Source organism: Mustela putorius, unplaced genomic scaffold (assembly GCF_011764305.1).
Source record: "Mustela putorius furo isolate JIRA1106 unplaced genomic scaffold, ASM1176430v1.1 tig00003834_pilon_pilon_pilon, whole genome shotgun sequence".
NCBI lineage: Eukaryota > Metazoa > Chordata > Mammalia > Carnivora > Mustelidae > Mustela > Mustela putorius.
In genome coordinates this window covers 104,737,851-104,756,279 of record NW_025421987.1, presented here as the reverse complement: position 1 = coordinate 104,756,279, position 18,429 = coordinate 104,737,851, and the positions used below count along the sequence as shown (strand labels likewise).

At 36.4% G+C, this 18,429-nt stretch overlaps 1 protein-coding gene across 5 annotated transcripts in view; it reads left to right on the top strand.

Moving 5' to 3' along the window:
• The window catches only part of NCK1 (NCK adaptor protein 1), an 80,284-nt gene extending 62,419 nt beyond the window's left edge, over window positions 1-17,865 (top strand). For all 5 annotated transcript variants that reach the window (XM_004762449.3, XM_004762450.3, XM_004762448.3 and 2 more), the window contains 2 exons: window positions 13,700-14,412; window positions 16,930-17,865. In XM_004762449.3, the coding sequence (XP_004762506.1) occupies window positions 13,700-14,412; window positions 16,930-17,124 (908 nt within the window). In that variant the 3' untranslated portion in view covers window positions 17,125-17,865. The remainder of the gene's footprint in view (window positions 1-13,699; window positions 14,413-16,929) is intronic.
• The last annotated feature ends 564 nt before the right edge of the window (window positions 17,866-18,429 follow it).

Below are 18,429 nucleotides of genomic sequence, written 5' to 3'. Positions count from 1 at the left end.
TAAACTACCACAACTGAACCATAAAGAAATAGAAAACCTGAACAGACCCATAACCAATAAGGAGATTGAAACAGTCATCAAAAATCTCCAAATAAACAAAAGCCCAGGGCCAGACGGCTTCCCAGGGGAATCCTACCAAACGTTTAAAGAAGAACTAATTCCTATTCTCCTGAAAATGTTCCAAAAAAATAGAAATGGAAGGAAAACTTCCAAACTCATTTTATGAGGCCAGCATCACCTTCATCCCAAAACCAGACAAGGATTCATCAAAAAGGAGAACTACAGACCAATATCCTTGATGAACACAGATGTGAAAATTCTCACCAAAATACTAGCCAATAGGATTCAACAGTACATTAAAAGGATTATTCACCACGACCAAGTGGGATTTATTCCAGGGCTGCAAGGTTGGTTCAACATCCGCAAATCAATCAATGTGATACAATACGTTAATAAAAGAAAGAACAAGAACCATATGATACTCTCCATAGATGCTGAAAAAGCATTTGACAAAGTACAGCATCCCTTCCTGATCAAAACTCTTCAAAGTGTAGGGATAGAGGGCACATACCTCAATATCATCAAAGCCGTCTATGAAAAACCCATCGCAAATATCATTCTCAATGGAGCAAAACTGAAAGGTTTTCAGCTAAGGTCAGGAACATGGCAGGGGTGTCCATTATCACCACTGCTATTCAACATAGTTCTAGAAGTCCTAGCCTCAGCAATCAGACAACAAAAAGAAATTAAAGGCATCCAAATCGGCAAAGAAATCAAACTATCACTCTTCGCACATGATATGATACTATATGTGGAAAACCCAAAAGACTCCACTCCAAATCTGCTAGGACTTGTACAGGAATTCAGTAAAGTGTCAGGATATAAAATCAGTGCACAGAAATCAGTTGCATTTCTGTACACCAACAACAAGACAGAAGAAAGAGAAATTAAGGAGTCAATCCCATTTACGATTGCATCCAAAACCATAAGATATCTAGGAATAAACCTAACCAAAGAGGCAAAGAATCTATACTCAGAAAACTATAAAGTACTCATGAATGAAATTGAGGAAAACACAAAGAAATGGAAAAATGTTCCATGCTCCTGGATTGGAAGAACAAATACTGTGAAAATGTCTGTGCTGCCTAAAGCAGTCTACACATTTAATGCAATCCCTATCAAAATCCCACCCATTTTTTTCAAAGAAATTGAACAAATAATCCTAAAATTTATATGGATACCTAAAAGACCTCGAATAGCTGAAGGAATATTGAAAAAGAAAGCCAATGCTGATGGCATCACAATTCCGGACTTCAAGCTCTATTACAAAGCTGTCATCATCAAGACAGCACGGTACGGGCACAAAAACAGACCCATAGATCAATGGAATGGAATAGAGAGCCCAGAAATAGACCCTCAGCTCTATGGTCAACTAATCTTCGACAAATTAGGAAAGAAGGTCCAATGGAAAAAAGACAGCCTCTTCAGTAAATGGTGTTGAGAAAATTGGACAGCCACATGCAGAAAAATGAAATTGGACCGTTTCCTTACACCACACATGAAAACAGACTCAAAATGGATGAAGGACCTCAATGTGAGAAAGGAATCCTTCAGAATCCTTGAGGAGAACACAGGCACCAACCTCTTCGACCTGAACCGCAGCAGGGTTTTCCTAGGAATATTGCCAAAGGCAAGGGAAGCAAGGGCAAAAATGAACTATTGGGATTTCATCAAGATCAAAAGCTTTTGCACAGCAAAGGAAACAGTTAACAAAACCAAAAGACAACTGACAGAATGGGAGAAGAAATTTGCAAACAACATATCAGATAAAAGACTAGTGTCCAAAATCTATAAAGAACTTAGCAAACTCAACACCCAAAGAACAAATAATCCAATCAAGAAATGAGCAGAAGACATGAACAGACATTTCTGCAAAGAAGACATTCAGATGGCCAACAGACACATGAAAAAGTGCTCCATATCACTCGGCATCAGGAAATACAAATCAAAACCACATTGAGATACCACCTCACACCAGTCAGAATGGCTAAAATTAACAAGTCAGGAAATGACAGATGCTGGTGAGGATGTGGAGAAAGGGGAACCCTTTCTCCTACCAACAGGGTACGAGGGAACCCTCGTACCCTGTTGGTGGGAATGCAAGCTAGTGCAACCACTCTGGAAAACAGCATGGAGGTTCCTCAGAAAGTTGATAATAGAACTACCCTATGACCCAGCAATTGCACTACTGGGTATTTACCCTAAAGATACAAATGTAGTGATCCGAAGGGGCACATGAACCCGAATGTTTATCGCAACAGTGTCTACAATAGCTGAACTATGGAAAGAACCTAGATGTCCATCAAGAGATGAATGGATAAAGAAGAGGTGGTATATATACACAATGGAATACTATGCAGCCATCAAAAGAAATGAAATCTTGCCATTTGTGACGACGTGGATGGAACTAGAGGGTATCATGCTTAGTGAAATAAGTCAGTTGGAGAAAGACAACTATCCTATGATCTCCGTGATATGAGGAAGTGGAGATGAAACGTGGGGGGTTAGGGGGGTAGGAGAAGCATAAATGAAACAAGATGGGATTGGGAGGGTGACAAACCATAAGTGACTCTTAATCTCACAAAACAAACTGAGTGTTACTGGGGGGACGGGGTTTGGGAGAGGGGGGTGGAGTTATGGACATTGGGGAGGGTATGTGCTATGGTGAGTGCTGTGAAGTCTGTAAACCTGGAGATTAACAGATCTTTACCCCTGGGGATAAAAATACATTATATGTTTATAAGAAAATAAAAATTAAAAAAAAAAACTTGGCTCAACGAAGTAAATGTTGGTATACAGATGGTCAAACATTACATTAAAAATATTTACAAAGAATAGTAGTGGCACAAAAGAGAAATAAATTTGTTTTGTTTTGGGGAGAGAGGGAAAGCTCTAGTGAGAAGAGAATACCTTGTTTGAATCTTGAAGAATGAGGGTGGGTTGTGTTTGAGGTTAAAAAAAAAAAAAGTAATGGGCATTGGATCAGAATCTTGCAAGGGCCTTGTTTTTTGGGGTACTGATGAGCTTATATTCCTTAGCATTAGTGTAAAGTTAAATTCTCAAAGATTACAGAGGGCTTTGTGTTGCATAGGAAACAAATATTCTAAGTTTATGTTTTTTTTCCCTGAAATATTTCTGACCTCTGCAATTTAAATAGGCTGTTTTTGGTGTTTTCCCACTTGGAAGTTTAATGGGTAGGTCTGTCTAAAACCTCTTCATTCACCTACATTTGACAATGTATAATTAGTCTTAGGCATCTTTTTCAGAATTAAAAAAAAAAAATCATTTTGAAACTAGCCATTAACTTCAAGTTTAAATTTTTATTTGGTTATATCACTCTTCAGTTTTAATCAGCTTAACATATTGAGCATCTGATACATGCACAGTTCTCAATAGTATAGGAAACTCGAAACATCAGTGAGACATGGAATGCTCTTCCTTTCTGGAAGCTGATGGCTGTGGTAGTGAATGAGGTTAAAAGACAAACACAAGGTACGCTGTGATTCAAGTATCTATGAAGTACAGGGTGCTAGGGTGCTTTAAAAAGGAGAGCTTACATTTCTGGAGAATGATGGTGGGAAATAAAAGATGTTGGAAAACACAAAATGGGAAGTAAATAAAATAAAATTGTTATTTGAAACAGTACTTCTTGAATTGGGTAGGTTTTTGATAGGCAAAGGTGTGTGTTTTGTTTTGTTTTGTTTGTTTGTTTTTTAAGATTCATTCATTCGTTCATTCATTTATTTGACAGAACACACCCAAGGGGAGCAGCAGAAGGGAGGGAGAACCAGGCTTCCTGTTGAGCATGGAGCCTGATGCCATGCAGGGCTCAATCCCAGGACCCCGGGATCATGACCTAAGTCTAAGATAGATGCTTAACCAACTGGGCCATCCATGTACCCCAACAGGCAGAAGGTTTAATAAGGTTTTAGGAAGAAACTAGCAAACAAGGCAAACAAAATCCTGAAGGTTAAAATACTACTTATTCCTGGGTTTTTAAGTGGCCCATTTTTAATAAGATTTAGATATTTTCACTGCAGGGCATTATGGAAAGAATCTTTTATTTAACAATTACTGTATGTACTGTGCTATTATTTACATTATTTTATTCACTTTTAAAAAAATTTATTTACTTCTTAGAACACTATGACAGTAAGTGGTGTTTTTTTCCATTTCTAGGCTTAGAAAAGTCAAAAGTTTGTTGGGGTTTCCACAGTAAGTGGTATAGCTTGGATTTGAACTCAAAGGCTCATTGAAAAATCTGTGCTGTATTTTGGGACACCTGGGTGGTTCAGTCAGTTAAGTATCTGCCTTTAGCTTGGGTTGTGATCCTGGGGTTCTGGGAGGAAGTCCTGCATCAGGCTCCCTGCTCAGCAGGATGCCTGCTGCTTCCCCTGCTTGTATGCTCGCTCTCTCTCTCGCTATCTCTCTCTCTGTGTCAAATAAATAAAATCTTTCTAAAAAAATTACAAAGTCTTTGCTCTTTTCAGTACTGTCTATCATAATCCTAGAAAGGAAGAGTGTGGATATTCTGGAGAGGGGTATAAATTCTAGAAAGAGTATTTCTCTTAATTTGATAGTCCATGAAGAGCCACTGGTGAGTTTCGAGCAATAATGTCATGTGATTACAACTATATTTATAGATGGTGGATTGGAGTGGGACAGATTGGATTAATAAGGAAACTAGTCTGAAGGGTTATTGAAGACTCAAACACAACAAAATAGGCCTGAAATAGCATGGGAATAGTGGGAATGGAAAGTGTTGGCAGAAAGGAAATCTTTCTGGGAATCTTTAAAGAAAGAAAATTTTTATGAGGTAAAATTCATATAACAAAATTAATCATTTTGAAGTATACATTTCAGTGGAAGTTATTATACTAAGAGTGTTGTGCAACTGTCACATCTGATTCCAAACCGTTTTCATCACCCAAGAAAACCCCATTCCCATTAAATAGTCAGTCCCCATTATACCCTCCCTTCATCCCCTGGCAGTTGCTAATTTTGCTCTCTATCTATCCTGGCCATTTCATGTAAATGGAGTTATACAATATGTGATCTCTTGTGTCAGGAGTCTTTCAGTTGGCATCCTGTTTTTAAGGTTAATCTATGTTGTAGCATGTGTCAGTACTTCATCCTTTTATGGGTGATCCATTATATGGATATATACCACATTTTGCTTATTCATTAATCTGTGGATGAACATCTGGGTTGTTTCTACCTTTTTGTTATTGAGTATAGTGAAGCTATGAACATTTGTGTACAAGTATTTGAATGTATGTTTTTAGTTCTTTTGAGTATATGCATAGGAGTAGAATTAATGGATCCTACAGTAATTACGTTTTTAATATTTGAAGGGACCATTAAATTGTTTTCCACAGTAGTTGTACCGTTTTACATTTTGATCAACAGTGTAGGAAGGGTTCCAGTTTTTTCTGAATTCCCATGAATATGTGTTTTTTTTTTTCTAATTTTGTTTGTTTTATAGCTATCCTGATAGGTATAAAATGGTATTTCATTGTTTTGATTTGCATTTCAACAAAGATGATGAACATCTTTTCATGTATTTTGGGGGCATTTGTATACCTTTGTTGGGGAAATGTTTGTTCATGTCCTTTTCCGATTGTTGAAATAAGTTCTTTTTGATTCTGGGTTCTAAGAGTTCTTTATGTGTTCTGGATATAGACTGTAGATTGTAATATTTTTTTTTTTTTTTTGGTAATTACTATTGCTTGTGCTTTTGGGATCAGATCTAAGAATTCATTGCTAGTTCCCAGGTCATAAGGATTTTTCCCTGTTTTCTTCTGATAGTTTTAAAATTTTAACTCTTATATTTAGGTAATTGATTCATTTGAGTTAATTTTTGTCATGCAAAGTAGGAGTCTAGCTTCATTCTTTTGCATACGGATATCCATTTCTCCCAGCACTGTTTGTTGAAGAGCCTGTTCTTTCCTCTTTGTCACCCTTGTTGAAAATCAATTGACCATGGATGTATGAGTTTATTTTGGGACTCTCAGCTCTGTTCTTCTGGTCTATATGCTTGTCCTTTTGTGCTAATACTATACTGTTTTGATTATTTTGTGGTTTAGAAGTGAGTTTGGTTTAGAAGTGAGTTTTGAAATTGCAAAGTATGAATCCTCCAGTTTTGTTTTCATTTTTTCTTTTTTGGTGGGGGGAGGGGTGGGCATAGGGAGAGGGAGAGAGAGAGAATCTTAAGCAGGCTCCATGCCCAGTATGGAGCCCAACACTAGGCTTGATCTCCCCACCCTAAGATCATGACCTGAGGTGAAATCAAGAGTCATCACTTTAACCAACTAAGCCACCCAGGTGCCCCATTATTTTCATTTTTTAGGATTGTTTTGGTTATTTGGTGTCCCTTGGAATTCATATGAATTTTAGCATCAGCATTTCCATTTCTGCAAAAAAGAAGTATTGGAACTTTGATAAGGATTACATGGACTCAGTGGGTCACTTTGGATAGTATTGCCATATAAAAATACTGAGCCCTCAAATCCGTAAACACAGAATGTTTTTTCATTTATTTAGGTCTACTTTAATTTCAGCAATATTTTGTAGTGTTCAGTATACTGGTCTTCTGGCTCCTTGATTAATAAATTTAACCTATATATTTGATTATTAATGCTATTATAAATGGAATTATTTTCTCTTTCCTCTTCAAATTGTTCACTGGTAGTATATAGAAATGCAACTTTTTTGTGTGTGTTGACTGTATCTTGCAACCTTGCTAAATTCATTTCTTCTAACTTTTAAGTGTGGGGGGGTCTTTTTTAGGATTTTCTCTATATACAATCATGTCATCTGCAAATAAAGATTATTTTACTTCCTCCTTTCTTGTTTGGATCTCTTTTATTTCTTTTTCTTGCCTAATTGCCCTGGCTAGCACATCCAGTACATTGTTGAATAAAAGTGGCTGAAAGGGCATCCATGTCTTTTCCTGATCTTAGTTTTCAGTCCTTCACTATTGAGTGTGATGGTAACTGCAGGTTTTTCTTTTTGTTTTTTTGTTTCATAAATGCCCTTTTCGATATTGAGGAAATTCCCTTATATTTCTAATTGGCTAATATACTTTTTATCATGAAAGGATGTTAGATTTTTATCAAGAGCTTTTCTGTATCAGTTGAAATAGTCATGTGTGTTTTTTTCCTTCCTTATGTTAATGTGGTAAAATGTAATTAATTTTCATATTGTTCAATAGGTGAACTATTGAACTGTTTCATTCCTGGGACAAATATCCCTTTATCATGATGTACATTCCTATTACTATGCTGCTGTATTATTTTGTTAGTATAGATGATCCCTATTTTTTACAGATTCCATATTTGTGAATTTACCTACTTGCTAAAGTTTATTTGTAAGTCCAAACTGATCATTGTGGTGCTTTTGTGGACATGTACAAAGTGGCAGAAATTTTGAGGTGCCTGATGCACATGTTGCCAGCTGATGTTGAAGAAGGTGATCCTCTGCCTTTTTGTTTCAGTTCTCATATTATAAATAAATGTCCTTTATGCAGCCTATTTAGTGCCATGGTTTTCTTACTGATATGATTTTTTGGTTTATGATTTTGCATTTAAAATGACCCCCAAGTATAGTCCTCAAGTATCATCGCGTGTTCCTAAGTGCAAGAAAGTTGTGATTTGCCTCATGGAAAAAAAATATATGTTAGATAAGCTTCATTTAGGCATGAGTTACAGTGATGTTGGCTGTGAGTACATTGTTAATCAATATTTTATATTAAATAAAGTATCTTTACAGGGCAACCTGTTAATAAGCAAGGTTATGTATTGCTTGATTGACAAAAATGTGCACAGAGGCTTGCAGGATCTAACCTAGTGTCTCATGGTAATTTTATTGAATGTAACTACCATAAATAATAAGAATTGACTATTTTGTTGAGGAATTTTTAATTTGTATTCATAATGGATATTGGTCAGTACTTTCTCTGTGATATCTTTATCTGGCTTTGATATCATGGTAATGCTGACCTCATAGAATGAGTTATGGACTATTTCTTCCCTACTCTTTTTGTAGAAATATGAAAAGGAAATGTTTGTTAGAATTCATGAGTTAAATTACCCGGTCCTGGACTTTTCCTTATTGTGAAGTTTTGGGTTACTGATGAATTCTTTTACTTGTTATAGGTCAGTCCACATTTTCTAAATGTGTAAAGATACATTTTTGTGTCTTTTTAGCAATTTGTTTTTTTCATCTTGGTTATCTAATTTATTAGTGTACAAGTGTTCATAGTGGTTTTTTTTTCTTATTGTGTTTCTGTTAGGCATCTAGTAATATCCCACTTTATTTCTGATTTTAGTAATTTGAGTCTTTAGTCAATTTTGCTATTTTCAAAAACCAACTTTTAGTTTCATTGATTCTTTGTTGTTTTTGTTTTCTCCTTGCATTTTTCTCTGCTCTAATCTTTATTAATAATAAACTTTCTCTTGCTAGCTTTGGGTTTAGCTTGATATTTCTATAGTTCCCTAAAGAGTAAAGTTGGGTTATTGATTTGAGTGAGATCAATTTCCTTTTTTAAATGAAATTCCTTTTCTGGGGCACCTAGGTGGCTCAGTGGGTTAAGCTGCTGCCTTCGGCTCAGGTCATGATCTCAGGGTCCTTCCTGGGTTCGAGCCCCGCAGCAGGCTTCCTGCTCAGCAGGGAGCCTGCTTTCCCTCTCTCTGTCAAATAAATAAAATCTTTTTTTTTTTTTTTTTAAGATTTTATTTATTTACTTGACAGAGATCACAAGTAGGCAGAGAGGCAGGCAGAGAGAGAGGAGGAAGCAGGCTCTCCACGGAGCAGAGAGCCCGATGCGGGGCTCGATCCCAGGACCCTGAGCTGAAGGCAGAGGCTTTAACTCACTGAGCCACCCAGGCCCCCAAATAAAAATCTTTTTTAAAAATTCTTTTTTTATCATAGGCTTTTAGGGCCATAAATTTCCTTCTGAGCATTGCTTTTGCTGCAGCCTTTAGCTTTTTTGGTTGTGTTTTCATTGTCATGTGTCTCTGAGTATTCATTAACCTTACCTGTAATTTTTTCTTTGACCTACCAGTTGTTTGAGCATATTAATTAACTTACATATATTTGTGAATTCTCCAGTTTTCCTTTCTGTTAATTTTTAGTTTCATTCCACTATGGTCAGAGAATATACTTTATGTGATTTCAGTCTCTTTAAATGTGTTTAGACTTGTCTTGTGGCCTAACATATGGTTTATCTTGGAGTGTTCCATGTGCACTTGTGAAAACTGTACACTTGGCTGTTGTTTATGAGCATTCTATATGTCTATTACGTCTAATTGGCTTATAGTATTTTTCAAGTTCACTATTTCCTTATTAAGTTTTTGCCTAGTTCCACTCATTATTGAAAAGTATTAAAGTCTCTATATTGTAGAACTGTCATTTTCTCCCTTTAATTCTGTCAAGTTTTGCTTTGTCTTGGGGCTTATATAATATTTGTAGTTGTTATATCTTCTTATTGGATTGACCCTTTTATCAATATATAATGTCCTTCCTTATCTCCTGTAACAACTTGGTCTTAAAGACTGCCTCAGCTCTCTTTTGTTTACCATTTTCAAGGAATATCTTTTTCTTTCCTTTCACTTTCAAATCTGTTTGTATCTCTGGATCTAAAATGAGTGCTTATAGATATCATAGAGTTGGATCTTGTTTTTAAATCCATTCTGTCAATCTCTGCCCCGTTAGTCCAGTATTTTAATTCACTTAACCTTTTTTAAAAGATTTTTTTTTATTTGTCAGAGAAAGTGAGAGAGAGAGTGGCAGGCAGAGGGGAAGTAGGCCCCCTGTTGAGCAAGGAGCCCAACTCTGGAACTCAAACCTAGGACCCAGGATCATGACACTGAGCTACCCAGGTATCCCTAATTACCAGTAAGGAAGACCTTCTGCTCTTTTGCTATTTGTTTTCTGTATGTCTCATGCCTTTTCTCCCCTCAGTTCTTCTGTTACTGCCTTCTTTTGTAATTAATTTTTTTCTGATTTACCAATTTCCCTTCTCATTTCTTTTTCTTTTATTTTTTTAGTTTTTCCTTAGTGATTACCCTGGGAATTATAATTAATATCTTAACTTTTTAACAGTCAAATTTGAATTGATGCAAATTTAGCTGGTATTCAGCACTACTCTTTGAATTTTTTTTTTAAGATTTTTTTTTTATTATTTTAGAGAAGAGGGGCAAAGGGAGAAGAGAAGTTCTTCTTCTTTTTTTTTTTTTTTTTTTTAAGATTTTATTTATTTACTTGAGAGATAGAAAGAGAGTGAACATGCAAACAGACAGGGAGAAGGAGAAGCAGACTCCCTGCTGAGCAGGTAGCTCAACATGGGGCTCAGTCCCAGAACCCTGAGATCATGACCTGAACCAAAGGCAGAGCTTAAACCACTGAGCCACCTAGGTGCCCGGAGGAGAGAGATTCTTAAAGCAGACTCCATGTTGACCATGGAGCCCAGCTCAATCTCATGATCCTGAGTTGAAACCAAAAGCTTAACCAGCTATACCACCCAGGCACCCCTACATTTCCATCTTTATACATTGTGTGCCTGATTTAAAATTATTGTTAAATAAATTTGTATCTTAAATCATACAGGAAAAAAGGATTTACAAGCCAGAAACCTAGTATTACTGGCTTTTATATTTATGAATAAAGCTACCTTTACTGTTGTTCTTTATTTCCTCATATGGCTTCAGGTTACTGATTAGTGTCTTCATTTTAGCATGGAAGACCTTCTTTAGCATTTCTCGTAGCACAAATGTAGTGTGATAAACTCCTTCAGTTTTTGTTTAGGAGTGTCTTAATTTTTCTTTCAGTTTTGAAAGACAGTTTTGCTGGGTGTAGAATTCTTGGTTGACAGTTTTTTCTTCTGTCAGATTCTACCCCCTTCCTATGGTTTTTGTTCCTTTTTATTATAGGTTATTTGCTTGTTTAGTGAGTTTTCTAAGCTGTTTTTGTAAAGTCTATATTCTTTGTCATGTGTGGGCTCTGAAGTTGGTGTTCCATCTTTTCCTTCCTAGGGTTTTCATTCTGTCTGCTCCTTGTCTCAGCTGTCCCTTTCCTCAGGCTGTTGCATCACTTAACTGATTTCAGTAAAAGAATGAGAATGTTCCAGGTCCAGTGAAACCAAGGCAAGCCTTTGTGCCAGTCCTTCACATGGCTTCCAGATAGGTTGAAACCCAGTGTCACAGTTCTTTGAGAATAAGATTTGTATTGCTTTCTCTGGCATTAGGAGTGCCAGTTGCTGTCCTCAAAGTCACTACTGATTTAGGATGTAAGAGATGGTAGACAAGCAATCTAAAATGCCACAGCATCCTTCTACTACAAAGTGGCAGCTTTTTTCTTCATTAATCCTTGCTCTAGTTTTGTAAGGTTTTTTTTGTTTTGCTTTGTTTTTTACTAGATTCCAGAGTTCTGCAAAGTTGATTCTGACATTATTTGCAAGCTCATTTTAACTAGTTTTTTTTGGGGTGGGGGTTGCTTTTTGATGGATGGAGCCCTAGAATTCTCTACTCTGCCAGAAATCCCTGATGTGGGGATATTTTGGTATATCATTAGCCACAAGTAAGGAAGTTGGGAGGCAGGGAATGGATTTATGGCCATGGGAGAGGTTATTTTTATTTGGACATGAGTGTTGTATTTGAGATGCTAGTAGTAGATGTCTGTAAATGTCTAGTGACAGTTGGAATCATGGGGCTTGAATTCCAGAAAGAGCTTAGACCTGTAAAAGACCTCACCTGGAACCTTCTCTACAGAAGTTATAGAAAATAAAAGTATAAGATATCCTTGAAGTAGAAAGGAAGTCCAGGCATCATATCTAGGGAAACACTTTGAATGGAGGAATCTATTCCCCTTTTCATTTAGCAGACATTCACTTGTTCCTATTGTATGGTTGCTGGAGATACAAGATCAGTTTTCTGCCTTCAGGAAACTCACTCGTATTAAGGAAGGCAAGAAAATAAGTACAGTACAATTTTATAACAAGGTTCAGAGGAGCCCAGACAGAGGTACACAAGAATATCCAGACAGGTCAGTAGGTAAGACAGGAGACTCTCAGAGAAGTTAAAGGAAAAAACAATAGAATAATCTATGATCTTGATTGCTGCATAGAATAATCTGTGATCTCGATTGCTGCAAAAGAATGAGGGCTCTAAAAAGTACTAATTTGGAAGTAAAGAGATGACACGGTTTTTATAAGAATGGTTTGGTAGAATGGTAGAGATTAAAGGATTAGATCATAAGGGGTTAGGAGTGAGAGTGAATGGTGAAGAAGTTGAAGGAAGAAAAGGAGGCAGCTTTTTAGAGAATGGTATAGTTTAGTTCACAGGAACAGCAGAATTGAAATAACCTTATTTTGGAATAGAAGTGATCGGAGTATGTTTTTAAACAGTAGAAGGGACTGAGTAGGAGGGAAACAAGGAAGGCCAAGAGTCCCAAAAGAGGCAGGAAAGATGATGTTTAAAAACCCAGGAGGGGGGCGCCAGGGTGGCTCAGTGGGTTAAACCCCTGCCTTCAGCTCAGGTCATGATCTCAGGGCCCTGGGATCAAGCCCTGCATTGGGCTCTCCACTCAGTGGGAGCCTGCTCCCTCCTCTCTCTCTGCCTGCCTCTCTGCCTACTTATGATCTCTCTCTCTCTCTCTCTGTGTCAAGTAAATAAATAAATAATCTTTTAAAAAAGTTAAAAACCCAGGAAGACCAGAGATTGGAAACTTTCATGAAGAAAAAGAATGAGGGTAATAAGTTTTGAGATTGTGGGAAGTACAAGAAGTTTTATCTAGGAATGCCGCTGTTTTCTCAGTAGAAGCAGAACATAAAATCATGTGCTAAGAAATGATCAGTAGTAAAAACACATGACAAAAGTTGATATAGTGTACATTTATGATGTAGTATCATGTGATGCTTTTCTCCTTTTTTTAAACAAATATATATAGTAAGTATCTACAGTGTACTAAGCACTGGCTGCGATCTTTGTGTTACAGCTGTGAAAAAAGTAAACAAGTCACTGCTCTTCTGGAGCATGTGAACAGAGTGAGGGTAGACAAACAAGGAAACAATGTTTTATTTTAAAGTGAACATAATGAGATAAACAGAGCAACATGGATCTGGGAACTAAGAAAGCAAATGGAAGGATTATCCAGACATAATTACAATCTTACATTGCATATCAAGTTGTAATTTATTGTTTTATTTTTATACAGCTAATTGCGGAATTTGGTTTATAAAGTAAGACAAGAATATGTACTTAGATTGTAGATATGAGAGAAATCATCTGTATTTACATTTGGAAGAAATTTTGTTAAATTTAGGAAAACTGTCATTATGTTACACAATTATTTCAACACCTTTGAGAGAAAAGGTGAGAAGGTAAACTCACATAATAAGTGCATTTACATGTTTGGTTATTAAAAGAATTTGTGAAGGAAGTCAAAAGGTACAAACTTCCAATTATAAATAAACAAGTCATGAAGATGTAAAATAAAGGAAGAAAAGAAGAAATTTGTTATCTATAAATTTAAAGCCTGAAGAACTACAGAGGTGAAGATCCTTTTTTAATAATGAATAAATTGGTTTTTTGGTTATCATTATCTTATATTCTCTTCTTATTACTCTTTTTTATGTGAACAGGCATTGGAAAAGTGAAAAGAAAACATAGTGTGCCAGATTCTGCATCTCCTGCTGATGATAGCTTTGTTGACCCAGGGGAACGTCTCTATGACCTCAATATGCCTGCTTATGTGAAATTTAACTACATGGCAGAGAGAGAGGATGAATTATCATTGATAAAAGGGACAAAGGTGATCGTCATGGAGAAATGCAGTGATGGGTGGTGGCGGGGTAGCTACAATGGACAAGTTGGATGGTTCCCTTCAAACTATGTAACTGAGGAAGGTGACAGTCCTTTGGGTGACCATGTGGGTTCTCTCTCAGAGAAATTAGCAGCAGTTGTCAGTAACCTAAATACTGGGCAAGTGTTGCATGTGGTACAGGCTCTTTACCCCTTCAGTTCGTCCAATGATGAAGAACTTAATTTTGAGAAAGGAGATGTAATGGATGTTATTGAAAAGCCTGAAAATGACCCTGAATGGTGGAAATGCAGGAAGATCAATGGAATGGTTGGTCTGGTGCCAAAAAACTATGTTACCATTATGCAGAATAATCCATTAACCTCAGGTTTGGAACCATCACCTCCACAGTGTGATTACATTAGGCCTTCACTTATTGGAAAGTTTGCTGGCAATCCATGGTACTATGGGAAAGTCACCAGGCATCAAGCAGAAATGGCATTAAATGAAAGAGGGCATGAAGGTGATTTCCTCATTCGTGATAGTGAATCTTCGGTAAGTTGGTTTTCAAATAAATGGAAGTAGAGCTTTAAGTATTAAAAAAAAAAAAATGGAAGATTGGAAAGGTTAAGTTTCTTCCCTAAAATTAACCAGGTGATAAGTTGGGACATAAATTTAGATCTTCTGAACCTAGTCAGTGTTCTTTCCAGTCATATTTATTTTAAATAAAATACAGCCATAGCAGTGATAACTACATTGGATTATTTGGTCTTGATTCTGTTGGTCTTGTGTTTCTGAAATATCTTCTGTCACATTAAACTGAAAAATGAAGAAAACTGAACCAACTCTTCATTCAGAATAAAACAACATAGTGAACTAAACTGGGAAAATACTTTTTTTTTTCTTTTTTTGAGAGAGAGAATGGAGAATGACCATGAATAGGAGGAAGGGCGGAGAGGGGTGGGGGTAGAAAATCTCAAGCAGGCTTCACACCCAATGCAGAGCCTGATTGGGGGGGGGGGTTATCTCATGACCCTGAGATCATGACCTGAGATGAAATCACAAGTCAGATGCTTAAGTGATTGAGCCACCCAGGCACACCTGGGAAAGCATTTCTTAAATTGCATATTGGATGTGCTATCATCCTTAATAAAGGAAATCCCTAAATGTAAAAAAAAAAAAAACACTAAGATTTAACTTTCTTCTATAAATTGGTTGTTTGGAATTTGGAAACCCTTTAATTATTTACCTCAAAAACCTATTTTAACTCACTGTACTTGAAATGCATTTGCAATAAAAAATACCTTTTCCAAAACTAGTAAAACAGTAATAAGTATAAAATCATAAAAATGGAATAATAGTTATGTGGGCTCTTTTGGTTACTGTTTAGGATATTAGAATTTGATGATACTCATTTCCCTTTAAAATGGTCTTTATTTTTCCTTTTAAAAGGATACCACTGGTTTTCCACTTTTCAAATCATTAGTATTGGTTTTGTTTCTGTGTATTTAGTTGTACAAAAGTGAATTTGTGATTGTGCAAAAGGTTGAAAGAAGAAAACCTATCTGGTGTGTGTGTGTGTGTGCGTGCGCGCGCCCGCCCACACACACATATGGTGTTTATGTGTTTATAAGAGGGGAGGAAGAAAGGAGAGAAGGAGAAATCGAGGTTAATTGAACTGCTTGATACGAAGTTCAGGAAACGGGGCCTGTACATAACCCCTAAGGAAGGATCAATGATAGGGAAGAGTGGTGGGATTTGTTTTCTGTTTGATATCTGTCTTGGCTCTGCTTTCCAGGACAAGTAGTGGGCAAGTAGGGTTAGAAAGTGAGTGACCCTAGCGCAGGTGGTAAGAATAACCCTAGATATAGGATGTTTCCAAGAAGCTCACTGTTTGAAACTTTGTTAGTAACTATATAAAAGGAGACTTTTAGTCTGTTCAGAAAACTGTTAGGTTAAAATAAAACAAAACAAAAAACCTAAGAAAGTAAGCTTGATTACAGAACACTATATTTTCTTGTGGTGGATAATTGAGCATAGATATTAGCCAAAATACACCATTACTTTTAGCAGTAGAATTTTTAAAGGTCTCAAACAGGTGTATTTTGTTTGAATTGAGTAATGTTTTTTATTTTTTTAAATTTTTTAAATTTTTTTTAAAGATTTATTTATTTATTTGACAGAGAGAGATCACAAGTAGGCAGAGAGGCAGGCAGAGAGAGGGAGAGAGAGAGGAGGAAGCAGGCTCCCCGCTGAGCGGAGAGCCCGATGCAGGACTCAATCCCAGGACCCCAAGATCACGACCTGAGCCAAAGGCAGCGGCTCAACCCACTGAACCACCCAGGCACCCGAGTAATATTTTTTAAGCATTCAAATTTATTACCAGTATTTAGATACTGGGAAATATATTATAAAAAATCAGATGACAGACTTCCTTTTAAAATTGGAAGGCCTGCCAGCATTGCCCATATTTCTTCAAGGCAACAATCACAGCTAAGTGGCCACCTCCTTTAGATTGGCCATGCACTGTTCCTTCTGTGTAGCCAGCCTGTCACTTGTTTATGTGTCTTTTTACCCTTGCAGGCATTTGAGTTTATGACCTCTCATTAATGTCTATCACCTTGGAGAATTCAGAACATTATCTCAGCTAGTCTTTAAGATAGCTACTGTTAGCTCACATTAGCTCATGTTTTCTCGTGTGTTTCTGCAGTTGTCTGGCAGGAGAGAAGATAGGTGTTGTGCTTCAGCTGTTAAACTTTAAACTAAGGGATTTGCCGTGAGTGTTAGAGCATACTATTTAAGAGACTTTGGAGTCTGACTGCTTGAGTTTGAATTCTGGCTCTCTTGGAAACTAGATGGATGATTTTGAGCAACTTAGCTTTTCTTGGCCTCGATTTTCTCACCTCTAAAATGGGGTTGGTTGGAGGTGTAAAGGAGATAATCTGTGTAAATAATTTAGCACAGTACCTAGTACTTAGCTAAAATTTAAGCACTTATTATTAGTAGTCTAATATAAAAATGCTAACAGATGTCTTTCAAAATGTTTACCCTACATGTTTTTTTCTCTTTTAGCCAAATGATTTCTCTGTATCGCTAAAAGCACAAGGGAAGAACAAGCATTTCAAAGTCCAGCTAAAAGAGACTGTCTACTGCATTGGGCAGCGTAAATTCAGCACCATGGAAGAACTTGTAGAACATTACAAAAAGGCACCAATTTTTACAAGTGAACAAGGAGAAAAACTGTATCTTATTAAGCATTTGTCATGATAATGCTGATCAGAAGTGACTGCTACACAGCTGTAATTCGTCATGTAATTGAAGACTGAGAAAATGTCAGTCCAATCATGTTTGATTGGAAATCACTTTCTGACCCTACATGAGAATTGACTATAGTACATAAGTATTTTTATTATAACTCAGCCCATACACATATACTACATATGCAAAACATCTGCACAAAGTAGTTCCTTATCCTGGATCTTCTGTTTTATTGTTTTCTTTGCTCTTTTTCTCTTTGCTTCTAATATTAAGGTTTTATATTTTGAAGAAATGATGCAGATCAAAAGTCTTTACATGGAAGAATTTATTGGTTTATTTTCTTTATTTCCTTGTAAAGGTACCATATTAGCCACTTCTGCAATGGTTTCTCTTCATATAAAATTATTATATCAGTATATGGCATATGCTAAAATAAATTTCTTGGACAGTGTTTTTTTCTGTGACTAAATAGCAATAATAAATGGAAAATTAGAAATTTTTTCAGGTATTTGTTGCAAGCCATTGTAAATATCAAGTATGTTATATCTGCCATTTTTAAAAATTTATTCATGGTCTTCATTGTAAAGCAAAACAAATGGGACATACATTTGAAAATGTATCTTGTACACTTCTAATTTACACCTGTTGGAAACAAAAATCTCTAAATTTCTAGGATTTTTGTGGGGGTGTTTCTTATCTGGTTATTCAAGAAAATAAAGCAGTCTCTGAGATATTTAGCTTTTCAGACTACAGATGGATGCTCTAGTGCTCTATATCATTTTCTTCCCCTAGTGTTATTTTACCAAAGCTCTTGTATTGGGGTATGTTATATCTGTGTCAGTGTGGAAGAAGCTGTGGTCAAATGTTGGGGAAATAGGAGGCAGTGAGATACTTGGCTTCCCTCCCACCTCTACACATCAGTAATTATCAGGCAGTAGTATTTCTACTATTTTCATTTCCTCCTGTCAGCTTTGAGTTTTGTTGACTGAGACACAAAAATTGATTATACCTGAGGGAAAGATACGATGTGCCAAATGATTAGACGAAGTTATTTTTAAAATCTTACTTTTGAAAGGTTTCTGTTACGTTTTTGTTTACCAAGCAGAAGTTTGGGTGTAAGAGGCTATTAAGGAGTATTGAATCTGCTTCTGCAGGTCACAGAAGAAAACTGTATTTTGTGAGCTCCCCTCCCCCCACATCATTAATTCTGGAATTTAAATTTAAGCAAAGTAACCTTCAATATTTTAATTAAAATACTTAATAAAACCATAGAACTTAGTAGGAAATAAATGGTATTTAAAAAATTTCCCCAAT